This window comes from Lampris incognitus, chromosome 17 (assembly GCF_029633865.1).
Source record: "Lampris incognitus isolate fLamInc1 chromosome 17, fLamInc1.hap2, whole genome shotgun sequence".
Lineage (NCBI taxonomy): Eukaryota > Metazoa > Chordata > Actinopteri > Lampriformes > Lampridae > Lampris > Lampris incognitus.
Genome location: NC_079227.1, coordinates 43,153,944 through 43,177,956, shown reverse-complemented (window position 1 = coordinate 43,177,956; position 24,013 = coordinate 43,153,944). Strand labels below are relative to the sequence as shown.

The following is a 24,013-nucleotide window of genomic DNA, read 5'->3' as shown; positions in this document are numbered from 1 at the left end:
CTGGTGTGTTCTGTACCATTCCCGAGGATTATGCCTTGCTGTATGTTTTGCTGTGCTAAAAAGCTTTTGCAATCTCTTAATAATAAAACTTATCCGGTTCGAATCCCCGTGTTACCTCCGGCTTAGTCAGGCATCCCTTCAGACACAATTGGCCCTGTCTACGGATGGGAAGCCGGATGTGGGTATGTATCCTGGTTGTTGCACTAGCGCCTCCTCTGGTTGGTCAGGGCGCCTGTTCAGGGGGGAGGGGGAACTGGGGGGAATAGTAGGATCCTCCCACGTGCTACGTCCCCCTTGTGAAACCCCTCACTGTCAGGTGAAAAGAAGCAGCTGGGATTTCACATGTATTGGAGGAAGCATGTGGTAGTCTGCAACCCTCCCCAACTCAGCAAAGGGGGTGGAGCAGTGACCGGGATGGCTCAGAAAATAGGGTAATTGGCCAAGTACAATTGGGGACAAAAAGGGGAGAAAAACGTATCCTAGGACCACTGATTCAATCTAAGTAACCACTATATGAAATGATCTTAGATGTATTGTTTATTTTGATAATGAGTGATTTGAAGCCTGTTAAGGATGCTTCTTTTGCATAAAAGAACGAACGGGGTTATGCATCAGAAGCATCCTGACGATTCTAAACCTTGCCATTCTGTCAGCCACTATGCACATATTCATCTGCATGTCCTCTAGTTGTGCCTACTCTTCTTTTTGAATTCACTTATTGAAGCATTTACCCTGAGACGTAAACTGTTGTCCTTAAACATTTTGAATAAACTACGTAAACTGTGAAGTTGCCACCTCTCAAAGTTCTACTTCAAATTTACTTCAACACTGAACTCTCCAGCAAGCAACAAAGACTGATGTTTTGTATCCAGATGCCATTACCCAAAAGCTCTAATACAGCACCAACCAAAGATTTCTCTCAGCTGTTTTTTTTTTTTGTATCATTGATAAGGCACCTCGCTGCTTCGAGAAAATTTACTCTATGCTACTCTGATTCTGTTTGATTACTAAGTTAACAAAGAAACTACTTCAAGATGACTGACCCTTGCTGGTTTCTCCAGCCACTGGCTCTCTCAAATTTGGTCAAAGAAACTACTAAGCTTCACACAGAACTACTTTAAACTCATGCACCAAACCAAGACTCAAGTCTTTACTCTTATTGAGACACAGCCCTCATTTACTATTGATTGACAGCATATAGATGGGAGGTTGATCAGCTGGCCCTCTGGTGAGGCCATAACAACCTGGAGCTGAACACGCTCAGAAGAGTGGCGATGACAGTGGACTTCAGGAGGAGTTCCCTAACACTACCCCCCCCCTCACCATACTCAGCACAGAGTCCGTTAATTAAGTTTCCTTTATTAATCCCCTTGGGGAAATTCAGTTACTGCAAATTAATCCATCCTAGCTGGGTCTTGATGCATGCTCAATAATCCAGATAAGAAAATCAAATAAGGTTGAATCAGTTCATCTGGATACAACATTTCTTCTGTCAATAAACGTTGTATCCAGATGAACTCATTCAAACTTCTTTGACCATCCCAGCTGTGATCTGTGCAGCTAGGAGTGCCTTCATGCTGTGCTCAGGGACCAACTCCAGTTCTTTTCCCATTGCCTTGGTCTGGGGCACAGATCCTAACCCTATTAACCCTAACATGCATGTTTCTTTTGATGGTGGGGGAAACCAGAGCACCCAGGGGAAACCCACCACAGACACGGGGAGAACATGCAAATTCCACACAGAGGACGACCTGGGATGACCCCCCCAAGGTTGGGCAACCCCAGGGTTCGAACCCAGGAACTTCTTACTGTTAGGCGACAACGCTAACCACTGGGCTATCGTGCCATAAAGAGACACGAGACAAGAGTCTATGGTGAAAACCTAAAGATTTCTGGGTTCCACAATCTCCCAGGACCTAAGGTGGGCATCCGACATAGACACAACCATCAAAAAAGGCCCAGCTCAAGAAATTCAACCTGCCTCAGGAACTGCTGATTCAGTTCTACACTGCAATAATCCAGTCTGTCCTCTGCACATCCATCACTGTCTGGTTTGGATCAGCCACCAAACAGGACAGGGTCAGACTACAACGGACAATTAAGTCTGCAGAGAAAATCTTTGTTGCCAACCTAACCTCCAATCAGGATTTATACATCTCCAGACTCAGGAAACAGGCAGGCAACATCACTGCAGACCCATCATACCCTGGTCATAATGACCCTCTGGTAGGTGCTACAGAGCACTGTACTCCAAAACAACCAGATATAAAAACAGTTTCTTTCCACAGGCTGTCATTCAAATGAACGCTTTACACTGTCAATAAATTCAACCATGTTGTATATACTGTACTGTACATGCTGTATATACTGTACTGTACATTGTACATATACTGGTACACTCTGTTATGTACATCTACCTCAGGCATGTATGCAAGTAAGCTGCTAACATGTATTTCAGCATCTCTGATGTATTCTCTGCACCATTGCACCTTATCACCTCTTATGTCACCTTTATAAGTCAGTCCTTGTGTAGATATGTGAAGATTGTTGTGTTGTAGTGTTGTTATTCTATGTTAAGTACACTGAGAGAGCCACGAAACCAGTCACATCCCATGTATGTGCAAACCTACTACTACTACTACTACTACTACTACTACTACTTCTTACTATCGGCTGCTCCCGTTGCCACAGCGGATCATATATGTGCATATACTATATTGTATATGCGGATCATGCATGTGCAAACCGACATGGCCAATAAACATGATTCTGATTTCCCCAATTCATTCACCTACCATTTCTTTGATTATTATTTCTTTAATTCATTTTGTTTTGTATTTTATTTCCTTTTAGTTCTTTTTATTTGTATTTTATTTTATTGTATTCTTTTTACTTATCTTTTATTTATCTTTTCATTATATTTATTTATAAATAAATCAATTTATTTATAACTATTTATTTATAAATGAATAAATATTTATAAATATTTATTTACATTTATTTCATATCTTTTATTTATTTTATTTTATTTCATCAGTTCACGTAGTAGTTTTGTTTCCTGTAGTTAGTCAATAAATTACTCTTTATCAAAAGCAATGACTTGTATTTGTGTGATATTTCACTTATGGGATTGAAAAGAATCCCTGTCATGGTTCAGGGCTGGGCAGTCTTATCCAGAAAGGGCCGGTGTGGGTGAAGGTTTTTGTTCCAACCAAGCAGTTACACACCTGATCCCACTAGTCAACCAGGAGAGTCTTTGTTGAGGAACCTGATTAGGACACACAGGTGTGTAGCTGCTTGGTTGGAACAAAGACCTGCACCTACACCGGCCCTTTCTGGATAAGACTGCCCACCCCTGGATGTAACGTCAAATTATTTGCTTGATAACAGACCTCAGTGATACTAAATCACTGTCTGGAATATGCTGCCCTGTATCTTTATCTTAAATTCTAATTCATCAGTTAAATGTCTTACTGTCCCAAATGCACAGTCATCAGGTTTAACACCCCAACATGCAGCTTATGCCAAACCTAGTCCGCTGTTCATTTGGTTAATGGTTCTATGAAACAGTTATGAACTGTTTTAGCCTATATTTGACATGACAAAGTAAACTTCATCAGCTACCTGTCCATCCAGCATGACACCCAGCATGACAGAACTCACCTCGATGTGTTCATGGTTGGGTGGAACCGGTATGAACTGTGGTAGCCGCTTGCTTAGCCACATGGTGATGTCTCGGTTCATGTTGACAGCAAAAGGCTCATAGCCCTCTTGAAGACCACAGATGGTGAAGTACTTCAGAGTGCTGACATCCTTGCCAAAGTTCATCCTCCCTATCTGACAAACACCCAGGCTGCACACGGGAATGAAACCTGTGGACAGGCAAACAGCAAACTGGTGACATGTCTATACTGAAAGCATTAGAATTCATTTACTGGTCTTAATATACAGGTTAAAGGGATTTTGCAGATATCCCCTACGTACACACGTGTAGTACACCTGAATGTTGACATTTCTGAAAAATTGGACCACTGAAGGTTTCTTGCTGTGCAGCATACCCAGAACCCTTGGTGGTTTAGCCTTACTCAATGCTAGCTTTAAATCTTAGTTGGTGTCAAGGATGGCATTTTGAGATTTTTTTTAAACAAGCTCTCTATTTGTAAAGCAGCCTGCATGCAAGATGATTTACAAAACAGCCAATGGACAATATGACATAGTGAGAAAGGCAGTAAGGCAAGTTCATTTACTATATTGCCCATCATACACAAAGGCAGTTCAGCATGTGACATTAAAGCATAAAATATAATATATTAGAAATACTGAACAGGATCTTCTTCTTTCGACTTGTTCCCTGTTTCTCAGGGGTCGCCACAGCACATTTTACAGTTTCCATCGGTACCCTGCGGGGTACAGTACCAATGGCGGCCGTTGTCAACCCGGGCCTTGACCAATGGTATGAGGCCTCGACCGATCCGGTATGGTCTTGTCAATCTGCATAATGATTGTTTCTGAACAAGATAAAATACTGAACAAGATAAAAAGAAATAAAAAAGATTAAAATGTTATAAAATTGGTCAAAGTGCAGGATAAACCGAATAAATTGAATAAAAGCTCAAAGTGCAAGTCAGTAGGCTGCGGATTCAGTTAATGGTAAGGCCTTTTTAAAAGGCTTTTGTCCTTATTTTAAAAGAGCTGTGATGTTTGTAGGAGAATTAAACAGTGTCAACACCTGGAAAAATAGACCGGCATTTGTGAATATGCCAGTATATTGGGTAGGAATAGAACCGGCGTATTGCCACTGAGAATCAATGCCAAAGACAGCAGCTGGGAATGACAGGCCAGTTTCCCTGGCCTACTGCGGCACGTTGCCGATAGATATTCAGGTGGCCCAACATTCCTCAGTACTGCCAATCGACCAGCCTATTTACTCTGGAGATCTTTAGATTGATCATCAATGTCACATTTTGTATACTGAATATGGCTTGTGAATAACTATTTTATCAACGCTCATTCTTGAGTTATATCTCGAGGAAGGATGAGATCATGTTACAATTCTATAGTCTGTATTGTACAAACAACCTCAGCCTACAACAAACGTTGCTGAATGTTATTTAGAAAGCTAGCCAATCATGGTCAAGTCTATTGACAAGTACCTACAATTTAGCCAAAGAAATTACCACTTCCTTAATGTTCATTGTGATTACTTTGGATCTGTAAGGCTTTCAAATAAAAGCAGATGTAAAATGGATCCTATTTGAGGTGTGAAACTGCAAACTGAAAAGCTTAACGTACTAGCATTAACACATTAGTCCTATATCTGACCGCTTCTGGATTGCTTCTGGTACACTGAAAGTTTATGGAACCCCAGAAAGGATGATATTCAAAATGTTTGATGCATGTTATAGTGGTCCTGCTCACCATATGAGACTCATAATATAATGTGGATCCCAAGTGTCTCCAGATGGTCTTGATGGACACCCATGTATATTAGATTAGTTTAGATTAGATTATTTTAGATTAGATTGACTGGCGGCCTGTCCAGGGTGTCTCCCCGCCTGCCACCCAGTGACAGCTAGAATAGGCTCCAGCATCCCCGCGACCCCAAGAGCAGAATAAGAGGTTTGAATATTGGAATGAATGGATTAGATTCAATTAGATTGTTTTATTAGCCATACAACCAAGTTCGGTGGAATTATTTTCGCTACATGTTAAACGCTGCAGTACAATACATACATGGATATACATACATATACAAGGAAATGATCCAAAAACATTCTGGATCATTGCTACACAATATTAAAGGATGCCTATCGATCTGTCCCCCGTGCAGTCCTGGGCCTCTCTGATCACTGTCTGGTTCATCTTATCCCAACGTACAGGCAGAAACTAAAATCTGCAAAGCCTGTGGTGAAAATTGTGAGGAAATGGACCAACGACTCAAAACTGGAGCTCCGGGTCTGCCTCGACTGCACTGACTGGAGTGTTTTTGAGGTTGCATCTACAGACTGGATGAATTTACTGACACTGACATCTTGTGAGGAAATGTATGTGCCCAGGGACCTTCACAGATAGACCCCAGGCAGTGCTCAAGCACCTGCCCTTTTACCCTCTGACCAGATAAGTGCCCTTTTTGAAAGACTTGAAATTGCATTTGAGTAATTCTGTGAGACCGCACTCTGTGGTCCCCCCGCCCCACCCTCTTCGACTTTCTTGTTGATGCAGCTGCCACACAAGCAGCATCCACTTCTCCCTGCCTCCATCCAGGTCACATTACTGTCAGAGGCTGTAGAGGGCCCATTTTAAAGCTAGAGTGAAGATATGACACTCGTATAAAACTAGAAGACCTTTTCACCCATTGGTATCAACGTTGTCATGCTTGCTTGTTGGGAAGGGGGCTAAATAATGCTGCAAAGTTAAGCTAATTTTGATGAGGGAAACTGGGGGCCACTTACAGTTCCAGTCTGGTGAGGCTGACTGTTGAAATGCATCGACTCTCTCACCAAGCAGTCTTACTGGCTGCAACACGCTTACTATTTAACACATTAGAGAGCTAGCTAGCAAAAGTTCCTGAAGTGAAATGGGCCAGCTAGCTAGCTAGCTAACACTAATGAACAAACTTGACTGGAACACCCTTGTTTTTTTTTATTTCATGAACGTGTGTGCTGATAGGTGAAAATCTTCACCGAGCAGTCTTACCCAAATAAACATCATATCATACTCTGTCTATTTTTTGGGTTGTGTTTATGTGTTGTGACTACATTGAATAAATGCTTTTTTAGGCAGCACAAATATATTAATGCTAAAGAATATGAAAATATTCAATTTTCAACAGTCACATATAAATTGTGCTACATTTATTTATGTGATGGTTTATACAACGAAAGTAAACAATTTATTGTGGATGGAGAGATATATATGTCTATTTATTTGCTTCGAAAAAAATGAATACTTATTTGTGGATTGTATATATTTTTCCATTTCTACTTTTACGTTTGTCCATTGTGATGCAGAATTCCTCCCACAGATAAGGTAATTCCAATTTCACTTCTGTTATAATTTGAAGATAACAAATCAGAGTTATTTAATCTTTATATTTGATTTGATTGTGGCAGCTAACAATAGAAAATGAGATGTGTTTTTTTTTGCGGGGCTAAGTTTAGACCTTGTTTGTTATGTCACTGATACAACTCTATAATTTTGTGCAATACAGACAAGGTTGGCACTAAATATTTCAAAAGCTCTACTTCAATTTGTCATATACTTATGTTCAGATAACATGTCAGGGAGTTAACATCCCCCCTCCCTCTTTTTTCTCTCCAATTGTATCCGGGCAGTTGCCAGTTACCCCACTCTTCCAAGCTGTTCCGGTCTCTGCTCCACCCCCTCTGACGATCTGGGGAAGGCTGCAGACTACCACGTGCCTCCTCCGATACATGTGGAATCACCAGCTGCTTCTTTTCACCTGACAGTGAGGAGTTTCGCCAGGGGAGCGTAGCACGTGGGAGGATCACACTATTCCCCCCAGTTCTCCATCCTCCCTGAACAGGTGCCCAACCGACCAGAGGAGGTGCTAGTGCAGAGACCACAACACAAACCCACATCTGGCTTCCCATTCGCAGACACGGCCAATTGTGTCTGTAGGGATTCCCGACCAAGCGGGAGGTAACACGGGGATTCGAACCAGCGATCCCTGTGTTGGTAGGCAATGGAATAGACTGCTATGCTACCCAGATGCCCGGGAGTTCACATTTTAAATGCACTGCTGCAGTGACGAAACAGCAGTAACAAACTCTGATTAGTAAGACCCAAGTTCCATCTTTACAGTCACTGACTTTACCATCCTAAAGTCCCATTTTACTCTTAAAGGTGGATGGATGGATGGATGGATGGACTGCATTTATATGGTGCTTTTTTAGCTGCAAATCAAACCTCTTTAGCTTTGTCTTCCTCAAGAATGGCATCAAGCGCAACATCCATGTGTGTAATTTGAAGCTACCCTCGCTACAAAGACTGTTGAAACCGCCAGCATAGAACCGAAACAGGCTAGTGCTAGCACAGACTGCATGGAGGATTGTTATCGGGACATAGAGACGGGTAAAGCTGCACAGCTAATTATTGAAAAAAAGGAGACTGCTAAGTTGTTTGGCCAAAGGGAAAGATACTTCAATGCAGAATGGTATAAAAATAGAGAGAATAGGAGATAAGGGACAACCTTGGCAGAGTCCAACACCCACCGAAAATGTATTTGACTTTGTGCCGAGAATGTGGACACAGCTCTTGCTTTGATTATACAAGGACCTGATGGGTTGTAGCAACTGCCCCGGTACCCCATACTCCCGCTGTATTTCTCACAGAGTGCCCCGGGGTACATGGTCGTAAACCTTCTCCAAGTCGATAAAACACATGTAGACTGGCTGGTCAAACTCCCATGCCTCCCTCAGCACTTCTGCAAGAGTAAAGAGTTGGTTCGTTGTAGACTTTCCCCGGGAGGCTGAGCAATGTAATGCAACAATATTTGGAGCACACCCTCCGGTCCATATTAAACACATCCATTCCACACGACCACATTAAATAAGTGGAAAAACACATCAAGTTCACCAGGGAGGATGTGAAAAATTACAGGTTAGCCATCCTTGACTGTGAAATTACGATTGGTGATGGGGGATATTTGATTGTTGATGTTTACCATAAACCAACACATACTTATCAGTACTTAAGGTTTGACTCTCATCATCCACAGGAGCACAAACTAGGAGTCATCAGGACGCTGTACCACCGAGCTGACTGTAGTGGATGGTCAGGCCTCTAGGAGGCGCGAGACTTTAGGTCAAGACAAGAAGTTCATACGGAAATGTAACAAGAGAAGAAGAGAATAAAACGAAGTGTGATTCTACAGAGTTGATTCTACAGGTTCAATACAGAATATTATACATGGTGTCATAAGTTTGGCGAGACGAATCCGTAAGTAGAAGAAAGAAACTACTTATAAAGTCGGAAAAAAGACCGGATTTGCCTACAGTAGGCAGTGCATCTAACACGCTGACGCTGCTAAGCTACGTGAGCCTGCTAGCTCATTGATTCGCCTTCGATAGGGAGAGAGGAGAAATAACAAGTCAAAGGACCAGATATGTTTGATACCATCCCCGGGAAGCTTCAATTTTGATGAGCCAAGCAGTTGGACTCATTGGCTACGACGCGTCAAGCAATTTAGAGTGGCTTCAGGACTAGCAGAAAAGAGTGAGGAATACCAGATCAATTCGCTGCTGTATATCATGGGGGAGAAAAGTGACGACATTTTGAACACACTGACTTTGTCTGACGAACAGAAGAAGTATGAAGATGTGTGTAAAGCCTTGGGTGAGCATTTTATTGGAAAACACAATGTAATATGTGAGAGGGACAAATTTAATAGTAGATATCAACAGCCAGGTGAATCAGCAGAAAACTTTATCACTGATGTTTACAAACTCGCGGAGCATTGTCAGTTTGGCGTTCTGCTTGAAGAAATGATCAGAGATCGGATAGCAGTGGGAATCAGAGATGCAAAATTGTCCGAAAAATTAGTTAGATCCAAATCTCACTTTGGCCAAAACAATAACACAAGTCAGACAAAATGAAGAAGTCAAGAAACAGCAACAACTGATTAGATGAGAAAATGCTGAAACAAAAGAAGTAAATGTGGATGCTACAGCTGCAAGAAAACCAGGGAAATTTAAGATGGCGGCGACAGCACAGAAAAATCACATTGCACAGAGAACCGAAAGCTGCAAAAGATGTGGGAGAAGCCCTCAGCATACATGGAAGCAGTGTCCAGCTAGAGAGGCGAAATGTAGAAAATGCAAAAAGAAAGGCCACTATATAGCAGTGTGTAGGACAGTACAGAGAGTGGAGGCAATTGAAGAAAGAGGTGAAACAGCAGAATGTGCATTCATGGGAACAATGCAAAGTCAGAAACAAGACAGTATCTGGAAACAGGATATACAGAAGAATGGAGAATTGATTAACTTTGTTAGATACAGGAGCAGTGGTCACTGCCATACCAAAATCCATGTACTCAAACGCCAGAGATGGTAATCTCCACAATGCACAGTGAATGATAAGCAGTCCCAACAACCAACCACTCACTGTACTGGGTACATTCAAAGCAAGTCTGAAAAAAGAGCAAAAAGAAAACAGCGGGAAGTATATGTAGTGAAGGATTTAGTGATGCCATTGTTAGGTCTCCCTGCTATCCAGACTTTGCAACTATTGCAACAGGTTGCAGCAGTCCCTGCTATGGGAAACATTCAAAACAATGTTCCCAAAGGTGTTCTCAGGCTTAGGGAAGCTGCAAGGTAGCTATAAAATAGAGTTAGCAGAGGGGGCAATGCCATATGGCGTGTCAGCTTCTCGACTTGTAGCACTACCCCTTCTGGTCAAAGTGAAGTCAGAACTCCATAGGATGGAAAACATGGGGGTCCTCCGACAAATTCAAGAGCCCACCGAGTGGTGTGCAGGAATGGCGGTCGTGCTAAAGCCCAATGGAAAAATTAGGATCTGCGTAGACCTAACAAGACTCAATGAAAGTGTGCGTCAAGAGAGACACATACTCCCAGCTGTTGACACACTTGCAAAGCTAGATGGAGCAGTAGTGTTCTCCAAACTGGACACTACATCAGGATTTTGGCAAATACCCTTACATAAAGACTCTGAGCCCTTGACGACGTTCATTACACCTTTCGGCAGGTATTGTTTTAATCGGCTACCCTTTGGGGATTTCCTCAGCGCCTGAGCACTTTCAGCTGAGAATCTCACAGATCGTTGCAGTCACACTAGGAACACTGTGCTATGCAGATGACATCTTGTTGTTCGGCAAAGACCAGACGGAGCATGATGAAAGGTTGAGTGAAGTCCTCCGAAAGTTTGAGTGCAGGTCTGACTCTAAATGAAAAATGTGAGTTTGGGGTGAATGAAGTGAAGTTTCTGGGACATAAAATTAGTGCTCATGGGACTGAGGCTGACCCAGACAAAATTAAAGCCATTATCAACATGACAGAACCTCACAATGTTGAAGGATTGAGATGCTTTATGGGCATGCTGAACTACATCAGCAAGTTTTCTCCTCACCTGCCCAGTCTCACAAAACCTTTGAGAGACCTCTTAAAAAATGACAGCATGTGGACAAGGGGCATGCAGCAAAAGACGGCCTTTGAGGAAGTAAAGAAGGAGCTCAGCTTGCCAACTGTCTTAGCATAGTGTAGTTCGAAAAGAGAAACTCTTGTGTCCGCAGATGCATCGTCATATGGCCTTGGAGGAGTGCTAATGCAGCAACAGCCAGATGGAGAATAGAAACCAGTGGTCTACATATCCAGAAGTCTGATGCCCACTGAAACTCGATATGAACAGATCGAGAAAGAGGCCCTCGCTTTGACCTGGGAATGCGAGCGACTGAGCGTCTATCTCCTGGGGTGGAACTTCACTGTGCATACAGACCACAAGCCTCTGATCTCCTTGTCAGGCTCCCAACCACTTGATGACTTACCTCCAAGAATACTCAGATTCAGGCTGAGGATGATGAGGTTCACGTACCAAATCATTCATGTTCCAGGTAAACAGCTAATGGCAGCTGATGCATTGTCACAAGCTCCACTTGGACCACACAGCATGAAGGAGTGTGACACACTAGAAAGGGAGTGTAAAGTCTACATTGATTATGCCATGGAGCACATTACACGGAGCATTACATGGAGCACATTGGAGCAATTTGAGATCTCACTCCTTTCCTTTTACTACCGGTGTTCCCCAGGGCTCTGTACTGGGACCCCTCCTATTTATTATTTACCTACTACCTCTTGGCCACATTTTCAGGAAATTTGGAATTCAATTTCATTGCTATGCGGATGACACCCAGCTTTATCTATCCACCAAACCTACCTCCACTCTTCCACCCACATCCCTTTCTGACTGCTTACTAGAAATTAAATCCTGGTTTTCATACCACTTTCTCAAACTTTATAGTGATAACACTGAGGTCCTTTTAGTTGGCACTAAATCTACTTTGGCCAAAACTGATAGTTTTTTTCTTACTATTGACAATTCTATAGTTCCCCCATCGCCTCAGGTTAAGAGTCTGGGTGTCATCCTGGACAACACATTATATTTTGAAACCCACATCAACAATGTTACTCGGTCTGCATACTTCCACCTACGCAATATTAATCATCTTCGACCGTCACTTACACCTAAAAGCACAGCCATACTCACTCACCCTGGTTACATCCCATATTGACTACTGCAATTCTATCCTCTTTGGTCTTCCCCTCAAGTGTCTTCATAAGCTTCAGTTGGTCCAGAATTCAGCTGCCCGTATCATTAGCTGAACTCCTTCCATAGATCATATCACTCCTGTTCTTCAGCAACTCCACTGGCTTCCTGTTTTATACCGTATTGACTTCAAGATCCTGCTATTCACCTTTAAGGCCCTTAATAACTTAGCTCCTTCCTATCTTTCTGAACTCCTTCATATCCGCACGCCCTCCCGCACTCTCAGATCCTCTTCTGCTCTCCAACTCACTACACCATCTGCCCGCTTGACTACCATGGGGACTAGAGCCTTCAGTCGTTCTGCCCCCCGCCTATGGAACGCTCTCCCACAAGAAATTCGCAACATTGACTCTCTTTCAACCTTCAAATCCCATCTCAAAACGTACCTTTTCAAACTGGCATATTCAGTCTGATCCACGCTTCACTGAGTTTTGTGCAGATGATGATTTTATACTTACCTGTTGTGTTAAGTTTTTATTGTCTACCCTGCTTTGTTTTGATTTTACGCTGTCTGATACAGTGCTGTTTTTTTGTTGTTTTTTTTAGTTTTTTTTTTTTAAAACTATGTTCTGTAAGGTGTCGTTGATTGTTTTGAAAGGTGCCCACAAATAAAATGCATTATTATTATTATTACAACAACAAAAACTAAAATAGAGCAGATTACAGAAAAGCAGAACAGAGATGCAATGATGAGACAACTCAGAGTGTACACAGACAAGGGTTGGCCAGTGCACAGGAAAGCAGTCCCTGAGAATCTCCTGTCATACTGTTCATACAGAGCAGACATGCACGTAGCAGATGGTATCCTACTAAAGGGGGAACAAATCCTTATTCCATCACCCATGCGCAGAGAGATGCTTGAAAGAATCCACCATGGACACCAGGGCATGACCAAGTGCATTGCCAGGACACAACAGTCCATGTAGTGGCCTGGGTTGACAAGAGATATCAGAGCGCTGGTGGAAAGATGTGACAGGTGCTGCCAGTTCTTCAGTTATCGAACAGAGCCTCTGATGACAACACCATTACCTGCAAGACCGTGGCAGAGAGTGGCTGCAGACATCTTTCAGTGGGGAAAAGGCCACTACTTAGTTGTAATTGATTACTTCTAAAGATATTGCAGTGAATTAGGGGGCAGCCCGGGAATCGCCGCAGCTGGGACGCGAACCCGTATCTCCCGCACTGCGGGCGACAACGTTAACCAGTCGACTAAAGGGTTCGACCCATTAGCCAAGAGCTAACGTGTCTACTTATTCGTGTACGTTACAATATATTGAAGTAGCCAACCTGCCAACGCTCACAACTGCTACCACGGTGGAGAGGTTGAAAGTCATCTTTGCCAGATTGGGCATTCCCGAGGTACTAGTGATGGACAATGGGCCACAGTTCGCCTCTTCTGAGTTTACAGCATTCACTCAAGAATATGACTTTGCACATATCACTAGTAGCCTCAGATATCCACAGAGCAATCGTGAGGCGGAGAGAGCAGTGAGAACAGTAAAACAGAAACTGAGCAAGAATCAAGATCACCAGAAGGCTCTCTTGGCTTACAGAACAATCCTGTTAGTTTATGGAGTCTCACCAGCAGAACTGCTGATGGGGAAAAGATTGATGTCTACAGTTCCAGTCCCTCCTCGAACACTCAGACCAAAATGGCCAGACCGCCAAGCTTTTGGAAAGACATGAGGATGAAAGAGAACCAAAAGCAAGCTTATGGAGCAAGACACAGAGCAAAGGAGTTGGCGGTACTTGAACCGGGCCAGAGAGTCTGGATCAAAACAGCAAAGACAACTGGAACAGTACAAGCACCGGCTTCAACTCCAAGATCATGCATGACCAGGTCTCGGTGTGGGCAAACTTTCCCTGGGAGGAACATCAGCTGTCTTGTCCAGATTGAGCTTCAGGTGGTGTGTCGCCATCCACTCTGAGATGTCAGTCAAGCACGCAGCAATGCGTGTATCTACTTGTGTGTCAGAGGGAGGAAAGGACCAGATCAGCTGGGTGTCATCGGCATAACAATGGTAAGAGAAGCCATGCGAGTGAATAACAGAACCCAGGGATGTCTTGTAGAGGGAGAAAAGGAGAGGACCCAGAACCGAACCCTGTGGAACACCTGTAGTCAGTCTGCGAGGTTCCGACACTGATCACCTCCATGTCACCTGGTAGGAGTGACCCGTCAGGTAGGATGCAAACATTGAGAGTACAGAGCCTGTGACACCCAACCCCTCAAGGGTAGAGAGGAGGATCTGGTGGTTCACTGTGTCGAACGCAGCTGACAGGTCCAGGAGTATCAGGACAGAGGAGAGAGAGTTTGCTCTCGCAGAGTGCAGCGATTCTGTCACTGCAAGGAGGGCCATCTCTGTCGAGTGACCCACCCTGAACCCAGACTGGTTGGGGTCCAGGAGGTTGTTCTGCTAGAGGTACAAAGAAAGTTGGTTAAAGACAGCACGTTCGAAAGTTTTGGATAGAAAGAGTAGAAGGGAAACCGGTATGTAGTTTTTGATGTCAGATGGGTTAAGTGACGGTTTCTTGAGAAGGGGGGTGACTCTAGCAGTCTTGAAGGCAGATGGAAAGCATCCTGCCTGGAGGGAGGTGTTGATGAGGTGGGTTAGAAAGGGAAGGAGTTCAGGTGCTATAAACTGAAGAAGAGGGGAGGGGACCGGGTCAAGCGAGCATGTGGTGGGGCGACTGGATGTGATGAGGTTGAGGACCTCGTCGGGGGAGAGGGGAGCGAGGTGAGGGAGGGTGCAGAGGGTAGGATAGTGCAAGCAGCACTAACCAGGTGGTGAGAAAAGGAGGATCTTATGTCGTTTACCTTCTTGTCAAAGAAGTTAGCGAAGTCATCAGGGAGAAGGGAGGATGTAGGAGGAGGAGGTTGGGGTTGAAGAAGTGTAGAGAAGGTTTCAAAGAGTTTCTTATGATTAGAGGCAGAGGATATGATTTTAGAGCGACAGAAGGCAGCCTTAGCAGCAGAAAGGGAGGAGGACAAAGTGGAAAGAAGAGATTGGACGTTGAGAAGTTCCTCTGGGAGTTGGCCTTTTCTACATTTGCGCTCTGCCACTCTCAGGCTCCGTCTGTCAGTATGTACTGAGTCGGACAGCCAAGGGGCAGGTGGAGTTGGGCGTGCAGGCCTGGAGGTGAAGGGACAGATATTGTCCAGAGAAGAGGAGAGGGTAGAGAGAAGAAGATCAGTAGCAGTGTCAGGGGGTAGGAGAGAGAATGATTCAGGTGTAGGGAGGATAGAGGTAACAGAGGAAGAAAGATCAGTGGCGGAGAGAGAGCGGAGGTGTCTACGGTTGGAAACCATGTGGGTAGGGGGAGGGGCTGAGGGGGGTGAAGAGAGGGAGAGAGATTAGGACATGCAGTCTACACCCATCTACAGGACAGTGGCCACTCTTTCCAGGATGAGGATGTGATGTGCACATCACTGATAGGAAGAAACACTGGTTTGAATGGTTGGGGATACCTGCAGTCAGCTGAGACTGACAAAGTCAATTAGATAAGTGATGAAATGTTTCTCCCACTAAACGTTGGGTCCAGATCAATCGATTCATCTTTCTGGGAAGTTAAACATCATTATTATGTGGATTTGATATATATTTATGTTTCTGCTTCTTTGCATTGAACAACCTTAATACAGATTTGTGGATTGTGTCATTCATTTGTGGATGAACGATATAATTTGTTTATGTTTATTTGCATTTAGCAATATTAACGTAGATTTGTGGTTTGGTATATTTTTCTATCTTTTTCTATTTCTATTTCTATTTAATCCATTACACATTTGCCAACTGTGACAAATAATTCCTCCCATACATATGAGCTTATGACCTTGTGAATGCAATTTATTTGCCATTTAATCATATATGATGTTTGCTTACTTTAATCTTTGACCACGTATGACCTATACCATGATTAAACTTTAGTCTACAGTGGTGCTTGAATCCTTTAGAATTTTCTATATTTCTGCATAAATATGACCTAAAAGATTTTCACACAAGTCCTAAAAGTAGATAAAGAGAACCCAATTAAACAAATGAGACAAAAATGTTATACTTGGTCATTTATTTATTGAGGAAAATGATCCAATATTATATATCTGTGAGTGGCAAGAGTATGTGAACCTCTAGGATTAGCAGTTAATTTGAAGGTCAAATTAGAGTCTGGTGTTTTCAATCAATGGGATGACAATCAGGTGTGAGTGGGCACCCTGTTTTATTTAAAGAACAGGGATCTATCAAAGTCTGATCTTCACAACACATGTTTGTGGAAGTGTATCATTGCAAGCACAAAGGAGATTTCTGAGGACCTCAGAAAAAGTGTTGTTGATGCTCATCAGGCTGGAAAAGGTCACAAAACCATCTCTAACGAGTTTGGAATCCACCAATCCACAGTCAGACAGATTGTTTACAAATGGATGAAATTCAAGACCATTGTTACCCTCCCCAGGAGTGGTCGACCATCAAAGATCACTCCAAGAGCAAGGCGTGTAATAGTCGACCAGGTCACAAAGGAACCCAGGGCAACTTCTAAGCAACTAAAGGTCTCTCTCACATTGGCTAATGTTAATGTTCATGAGTCCACCATCAGGAGAACACTGAACAACAATGGTGTGCATGGCAGAGTTGCAAGGAGAAAGCCACTGCTCTCCAAAAAGAACATTGCTGCCCGTCTGCAGTTTGCTAAAGATCATGTGGAAAAAATGTTTTGTGGACGGATGAGACCAAAATAGAACTTTTTGGTTTAAATGTTTGGAGAAAGGGAAACACTGCATTCCAGCATAAGAACCTTATCCCATCTGTGAAACATGGTGGTGGTAGTATCATGATTTGGGCCTGTTTTGCTGCATCTGGGTCAGGATGGCTTGCCATCATTGATGGAACAATGCATTCTGAATTATACCAGCGAATTCTTAAGGAAAATGTCAGAACATCTGTCCGTGAACTGAATCTCAAGAGAACGTGGGTCATGCAGCAAGACAACGACCCTAAGCACACAAGTCGTTCTACCAAAGAACGGTAAAGAAGAATAAAGTTAATGTTTTGGAATGGTCAAGTCAAAGTCCTGACCTTAATACAATCAAAATGTTGTGGAAGGACCTGAAGTGAGCAGATCATGTAAGGAAACCCACCAACATCCCAGAGTTGAAACTGTTCTGTACAGAACAATGGGCTAAAATTCCTCCAAGCCAATGTGCAGGACTGACCAACAGTTATCAGAAACGTTTAGTTGCAATTATTGCTGGGGGGGCACACCAGGTACTGAAAGCAAAGGTTCACATACTTTTGCCACTCACAGATATGTAATACTGGATCATTTTCCTCAATAAATAAATGACCAAGTACAATATTTTTGTCTCATTTGTTTAATTGGGTTCTCTTTATCTACTTTTGGGACTTGTGTGAAAATCTGATGTTGTTTTAGGTCATATTTATGCAGAAATATAGAACATTCTAAAGGGCTGACAAACTTTCAAGCACCACTGTTTATCGCTTAGATAGATGCTTAAAGTTCATATGCAACAGAACAAAGGTTATATAAAGTGTCTTCTCCATGTGAACAAATAAAGGCCTACTGTTAACTGTTAGCTGATGAAGGAATAGAACAGAATACTCTTTATTAGTTATTTTGTACATGCATACAAATAAATGTATAAGACACTCACTGAGTGCAGCAGAGTCTGTACACAGTAATCAAAGAAATGGCCTTGGTGAGATGTGAGCTGGAAAATGTGAGAAAAAAATAGAAGAATAAACACCTGTCCTATAGGCACCCCACATGGGTGCACACCTGCTTACTGTAAAGGGGGAGCGCTCTTAGGGGAAGGTGGATCGCCACCTTGCTGTGGTGAAGAAGCTTGCGTTGTACCAATGATCCCAAGAGCTATGCCGTCCGGCGCTTGGCTCCTGGCAGGGTCACCACAGATGGATAGGTCAAGGGGGAGGTTCCAGATGAAGCACGATGCAACAAGGGAGGGACCCAGAGGGAGGACGGTCATACTCAACTCCGAGTGACCACCGATGATGATCAATGCTTTGTGTGCCATGCTCACAGGCATTATTTAGGTGTAACAATACTGTAAAATATTTTGTATTGCTCCTCATTTATTGTCAGAGTGGAATTAAGTAATTGCCACAATACAGTCCGATTTAAAAGAAGAATATAAAGGTCTGCAGCTCTGTCCAAAAAGGAGGAAAGTCTGATGAGAATCAGTTAATTTTGATGTCCTCCAGCATGGAGGGTGGCTGATATGTTGTCCTACTTGTGCAAGATATATGACGGTGTCTGTGTGTTGGCAAGTTTTGTGGTGTCAAACTGCCAAACTTTCAACTGTGTTGCTTCATGGTCAAGGAAAATGTTAAGAATATTGTAGCAAATTTGGGGGGCAGCCGTGAACTGCCACAGCCGGGACGCAAACCTGGGTCTCCCGCACCACGGGCAACTACGCTAACCAGTCGACTTAAGGGTCCGACCCCTTAACCAAGGGCTAGCGAGTCTAGTCATTCGTGACCATTACACCACCCCCCTCCTTTCGAAAGCGTGTCTCCGTGCTAGCTCCCTCACGCCTCTGGGTGCATACGCTTCCGATGGCCTCATGGTCTCACCATCCCACTTCTGACACCAGTGTAGCGAATTCAGGAGGCAGCTGTGAACCGCCGAAGCCGGGATGCAAACCCATCTCTTCCGCAACATGGGCGACTACGTTAACCAGTCGACTAAAGGGTCCGACCTGTTAGCCAAGGGCTAGCGAGTGTATTTATCCGTGCACGTTACATTATGTTTTAATTGCATGTGGTGAGTATGTGTTTTTTGCAAATTAATTTACTTCATCAGTTATTTCAAATGTGTGTTGAAAATTGGTATGAAACTGGCATGAATGAGCTATAGAAAGCACTTTAATATATTTTTGTGTGTGTGTGCCCCCCTGTGTAAAGTTTGCATGTCCTTGTGTTTGCATGGGATTGCCTCGGAGATTCTGGTTTCCTCCCATCGTACAAACATGCATGTAAGGTGAATTGGAGACTCCTAATTATCCATGTGTATGGATGGCATGTGTTATGGCTCTGTGATGTACATATGACCCGTCCTGTTCAGGTCTGCTGGTGTAGAAGTCTACACCAGCAGCCCCACATTACGCTGAATTGCATTAATCAGGTTTAGAAAATTAATGATTACGTATGCACACACAAACACCTGTATATGTATGTCTGTGGTTGTGTATAAAGCCCGATTTATGTGTAGCATACACGAGACACTACCAACCTTCATTGACTTCGAAGTCCTTGAATGCAAGCTCAGAGCCTGAGTCATCGAGCAGCATCTCTCCATTAAGCGTGAACATCATGGTGTGCTCTTTCAGATCCACCATGCATCCAACCACGTCACCTGCCTGCCATGACCGGCCAAAGTGTTCATTTCCCTGGTGCCAACGCTGAGCCTAAGAAAGAATACAGGAGCAAGATATATTGGTATACATTCATCATATCTTAACTTAGTAAGGTAGTCAGTAGGAAGACTGCCCTCTCAACATCGATCTGCCATAAATAAGTGTCAATGAGCATGATACTGCATCTCCTCCACCTTCTCTTGGGAAGCTGTACCATAGCTGGCCCTGCATTCTGCACATCTTGTACCATAGCTGGCCCTGCATTCTGCACATCTTGTACCATAGCTGGTCTTGCATTCTGCACATCTTGTACCATAGCTGGTCCTGCATTCTGCACATCTTGTACCATAGCTGGCCCTGCATTCTCCATATCTTGTACCATAGCTGGCCCTGCATTCTCTACATCTTGTACCATAGCTGGCCCTGCATTCTCCACATCTTGTATAATAGCTGGCCCTGCATTCTCCATATCTTGTGCCATAGCTGGTCCTGCATTCTGCACATCTTGTACCATAGCTGGCCCTGCATTCTGCACATATTGTACCATAGCTGGCCCTGCATTCTCCATATCTTGTACCATAGCTGGCCCTGCATTCTGCACATCTTGTACCATAGCTGGTCCTGCATACTGCATATCTTGTACCATAGCTGGTCCTGCATTCTGCACACTTTCCTTTGGTGACATCACATTACGTATTATAAAGTTTCATATTGTCACACAAAGAAATTAGGAAATGCTTTTGTAAAAAGCCAATTCATCACCCTCAGGATCAGTGCTGCACCCTTTTGTCATCTTTGAAAAAGGTTCAGAAATAAGACTTTGGGTGTAGGGAGTCACACTTTTGGCTTCATACTGGCTTCATTACAGCGGGAAACTATAAACTGATTAAATAATTAGTACAGCTTTAATATAATTGCTAAACTATTTGATGAAATTATAAATAATTGTGTGACATCTGGGTGGGCAGTTACCAGTTATACTGGTAACTGCTTGGTATAGTATGCTGGTGCTCCTGAGACACATTTTTCTAACATGCATTCTGTTATTCTGCATTAGCTACATACTTAGAAGTAAATGTAGGAACAGCCTCACACACCTGACCAACCTTCTGCCAACACTGACTGACACGTGAACAGATCAAAATACATGTAATAAATAATAAATGTAATAAACAATGTAATAAATAAAATGACAGATGGAAATATATGTACTGCTTGTACAGACTATTTACACAGTGATGCACTATTAAAATAACATTGTGGTTAAATAGATTGCAGCGGATTAGAGGTTTTGAAATGTTGTATGGCTGCAACTGTATAGAAGACAAAAAAGTTACCTTAAAGCCATCAAAGACAAAGGCTTGTTCATCAGATCCCAGGTCTTGGTCTGGTAGACACCCTGGTCTGGCCCAGCCTACCCTCATCTCACCTGCTGTCAACACCTAAGAATGGAAATGAAAAAAAAAAAGAAGATGGAAAAGCGCAGAAAAGAAGAGGTAGGTTTTTAAATGTCAACCTATGACAGTTGTGGATTCTTTAACCCCACGCCAAGTGGCTCAACTTATTGTGAGGGCATATATTCTCTTACAAATCTCTACTACTACTTTCAGCTGCTCCCGTTAGGGGTCAGCACAGCGGATCATCTGTTTCAATTTCTTCCTGTCCTCTGCATCTTCCTCTATCACACCAGCCACCTGCATGTCCTCCCTCACCACATCCATAACCCTCCTCTTTGGCCTTCCTCTTTTCCTTTCCCTGGCAGCTCCATATTCAGCATCCTTCTCCCAGTATACCCAGCATCTCTCCTCCACACATGTCCAAGCCATCTCAATCTTGCCTCTCTTGCTTTGTCTCCAAACCGTCCAACCTGAGCTGTCCCTCTGATATACTCGTTCCTAATCCTGTCCTTCTTCATCACTCCCAATGAAAATCTTAGCATCTTCAACTCTTACACCTCCACCTCCTGTCTTTTCATCAGTGCCACTGTCTCCAAACCATACAACATAGCTGGTTTCACAACCATCTTGTAAAGCTTCCCTTTAACTCTTGCTGGTACCCTTCTGTCACAAATCACTCCTGACACTCTTCTCCACCCACTCCACCCTGGCTGCACTCCCTTCTTCACCTCTCTACTGCACTCCCCGTTACTTTGGACAGTTGACCTGAAGTATTTAAACTCATATGCCTTCGTCACCTCTACTCCTTGCATCCTGACCATTCCGCTGTCCTCCCTCTCATTCACGCATAGGTATTCCATCTTGCTCCTACTGACTTTCATTCCTCTTCTCTCCAGTGCATACCTCCACCTCTCCAGACTCTCCTCCAGCTGCACCCTACTCTCGCTACAGATCACAATGTCATCCACAAACATCATAGTCTACGGAGACTCCTGCCTGATCTCATCCGTCAACCTGTCCATCACCATTGCACACAAGAAAGGGCTCAGAGCCGATCCTTGATGTAATCCCACCTCCACCTTGAACCCATCTGTCATTCCAACCACACACCTCACCACTGTCACACTGCCATCATACATATCCTGCACCACTCCTACATACTTCTCTGCCACTCCCCACTTCCTCATACAATACCACACCTCCTCTCTCGGCACCGTCATATGCTTTCTCTAAATCTACAAAGACACAATGTAACTCCTTCTGGCCTTCTCTATACTTCTCCATCAACATTCTCAAAGCAAACATCACATCTGTGGTGCTCGTCCCTGGCATGAAACCATACTGCTGCTCGCTAATCATCACCTCTCCGCATATATTCTCTTACAAATACATTTTTAAAATGATGCGATTAGTCAGTTTTAAAAAATACAAACAGTTAAAAACAAGTATAATCAGAAAAAGGAGGGAAATCATGTCCTTAAATTGATTTTCAGGGTGTGTTCCAGCTTGTTCTCTCAGTCTCACACCCAAGCACTAAAGCAGTCTTTCTGAGCTTCATATTAACCCAAGGGCCCAGGAGAATAAACCACTTATTTATAACACTGATGAGTACATATGCACTACCAGAACAGAAAGACATAACACTGATGAGTACATAGGCACAACCAGAACAGAAAGACATAACACTGATGAGTACATATGCACTACCAGAACAGAAAGACATAACACTGATGAGTACATAAGCACTACCAGAACAGAAAGACATAACACTGATGAGTACATATGCACTACCAGAACAGAAAGACATAACACTGATGAGTACCATATATATACACACACACACACACACACACACACACACACACATATACGTATATATATATACATATATACATACACACACACACACACACACACACACACACACACATATACAGTGCATCCGGAAAGGATTCACACCCCTTCACTTTCCCCACATGTTGTTATGTTACAGCCTTATTCCAAAATGGATTAAATTCCTTTTTTTTCTCATCAATCTACACACAATACCCCATAATGACAAAGCGAAAAAGGTTTTGTAGAAAAATTTGCAAATGTATTAAAAATAAAAAACGGAAATATTGCATGTACATAAGTATTGACACCCTTTGCTATGACACTCAAAATTGAGCTCAGGTTCATCCTGTTTCCACTGATCATTCTTGAGATGTTTCTACATCTTGATTGGAGTCCACCTGTAGTAAATTCGATTGATCGGACAGGATTTGGAAAGGCACACACCTGTCAATATAAGGTCCCACTGTTGACAGTGCATGTCAGAGCAGAAACCAAGCCATGAAGTCAAAGGAATTGTCTGTGGACCTCTGAGACAGGATTGTATTGAGGCACAGATCTGGGGAAGGGTACAAAAAATGTTCTACAGCTTTGAAGGTACCGAAGAGCACAGTGGTCTCCATCATCCGTAAATGGAAGAAGTTTGGATCCACCAATACTCTTCCTAGAGCTGGCCACCCAGCCAAACTGAGCAATTGGGGGAGAAGGGCCTTGGTCAGGGAGGTGACCAAGAACCCGATGGTCACTCTGACAGAGCTCCACCGTTCCTCTGTGGAGATGGGAGAACCTTCCAGAAGGACAACCATCTCTGCAGCACTCCACCAATCAGGCCTTTATGGTAGAGTGGCCAGAGGGAAGCCTCTGCTCAGTAAAAGGCACATGACAGCCCGCTTGTAGTTTGCCAGAAAGCACCTAAAGGACTCTCAGACCATGAGAAAAAAGATTCTCTGGTCTGATGAAACCAAGATTGAACTCTTTGGCCTGAATGCCAAACGTCACGTCTGGAGGAAACGAGACACCTCTCATTACCTTGCTAATACCATCCCTACAGTGAAGCATGGTGGTGGCAGCATCATGCTGTGGGGATGTTTTT

At 43.4% G+C, this 24,013-nt stretch overlaps 1 protein-coding gene across 1 annotated transcript in view; it reads right to left on the bottom strand.

The window, feature by feature from the left end:
• Positions 1-24,013, bottom strand: part of ryr2a (ryanodine receptor 2a (cardiac)) — a 1,161,183-nt gene that overhangs the window by 899,294 nt on the left and 237,876 nt on the right. Inside the window, 3 exon segments of the mRNA XM_056296806.1 lie at positions 3,664-3,872; positions 19,567-19,741; positions 21,028-21,132. Coding sequence (XP_056152781.1) covers positions 3,664-3,872; positions 19,567-19,741; positions 21,028-21,132 — 489 coding nt within the window.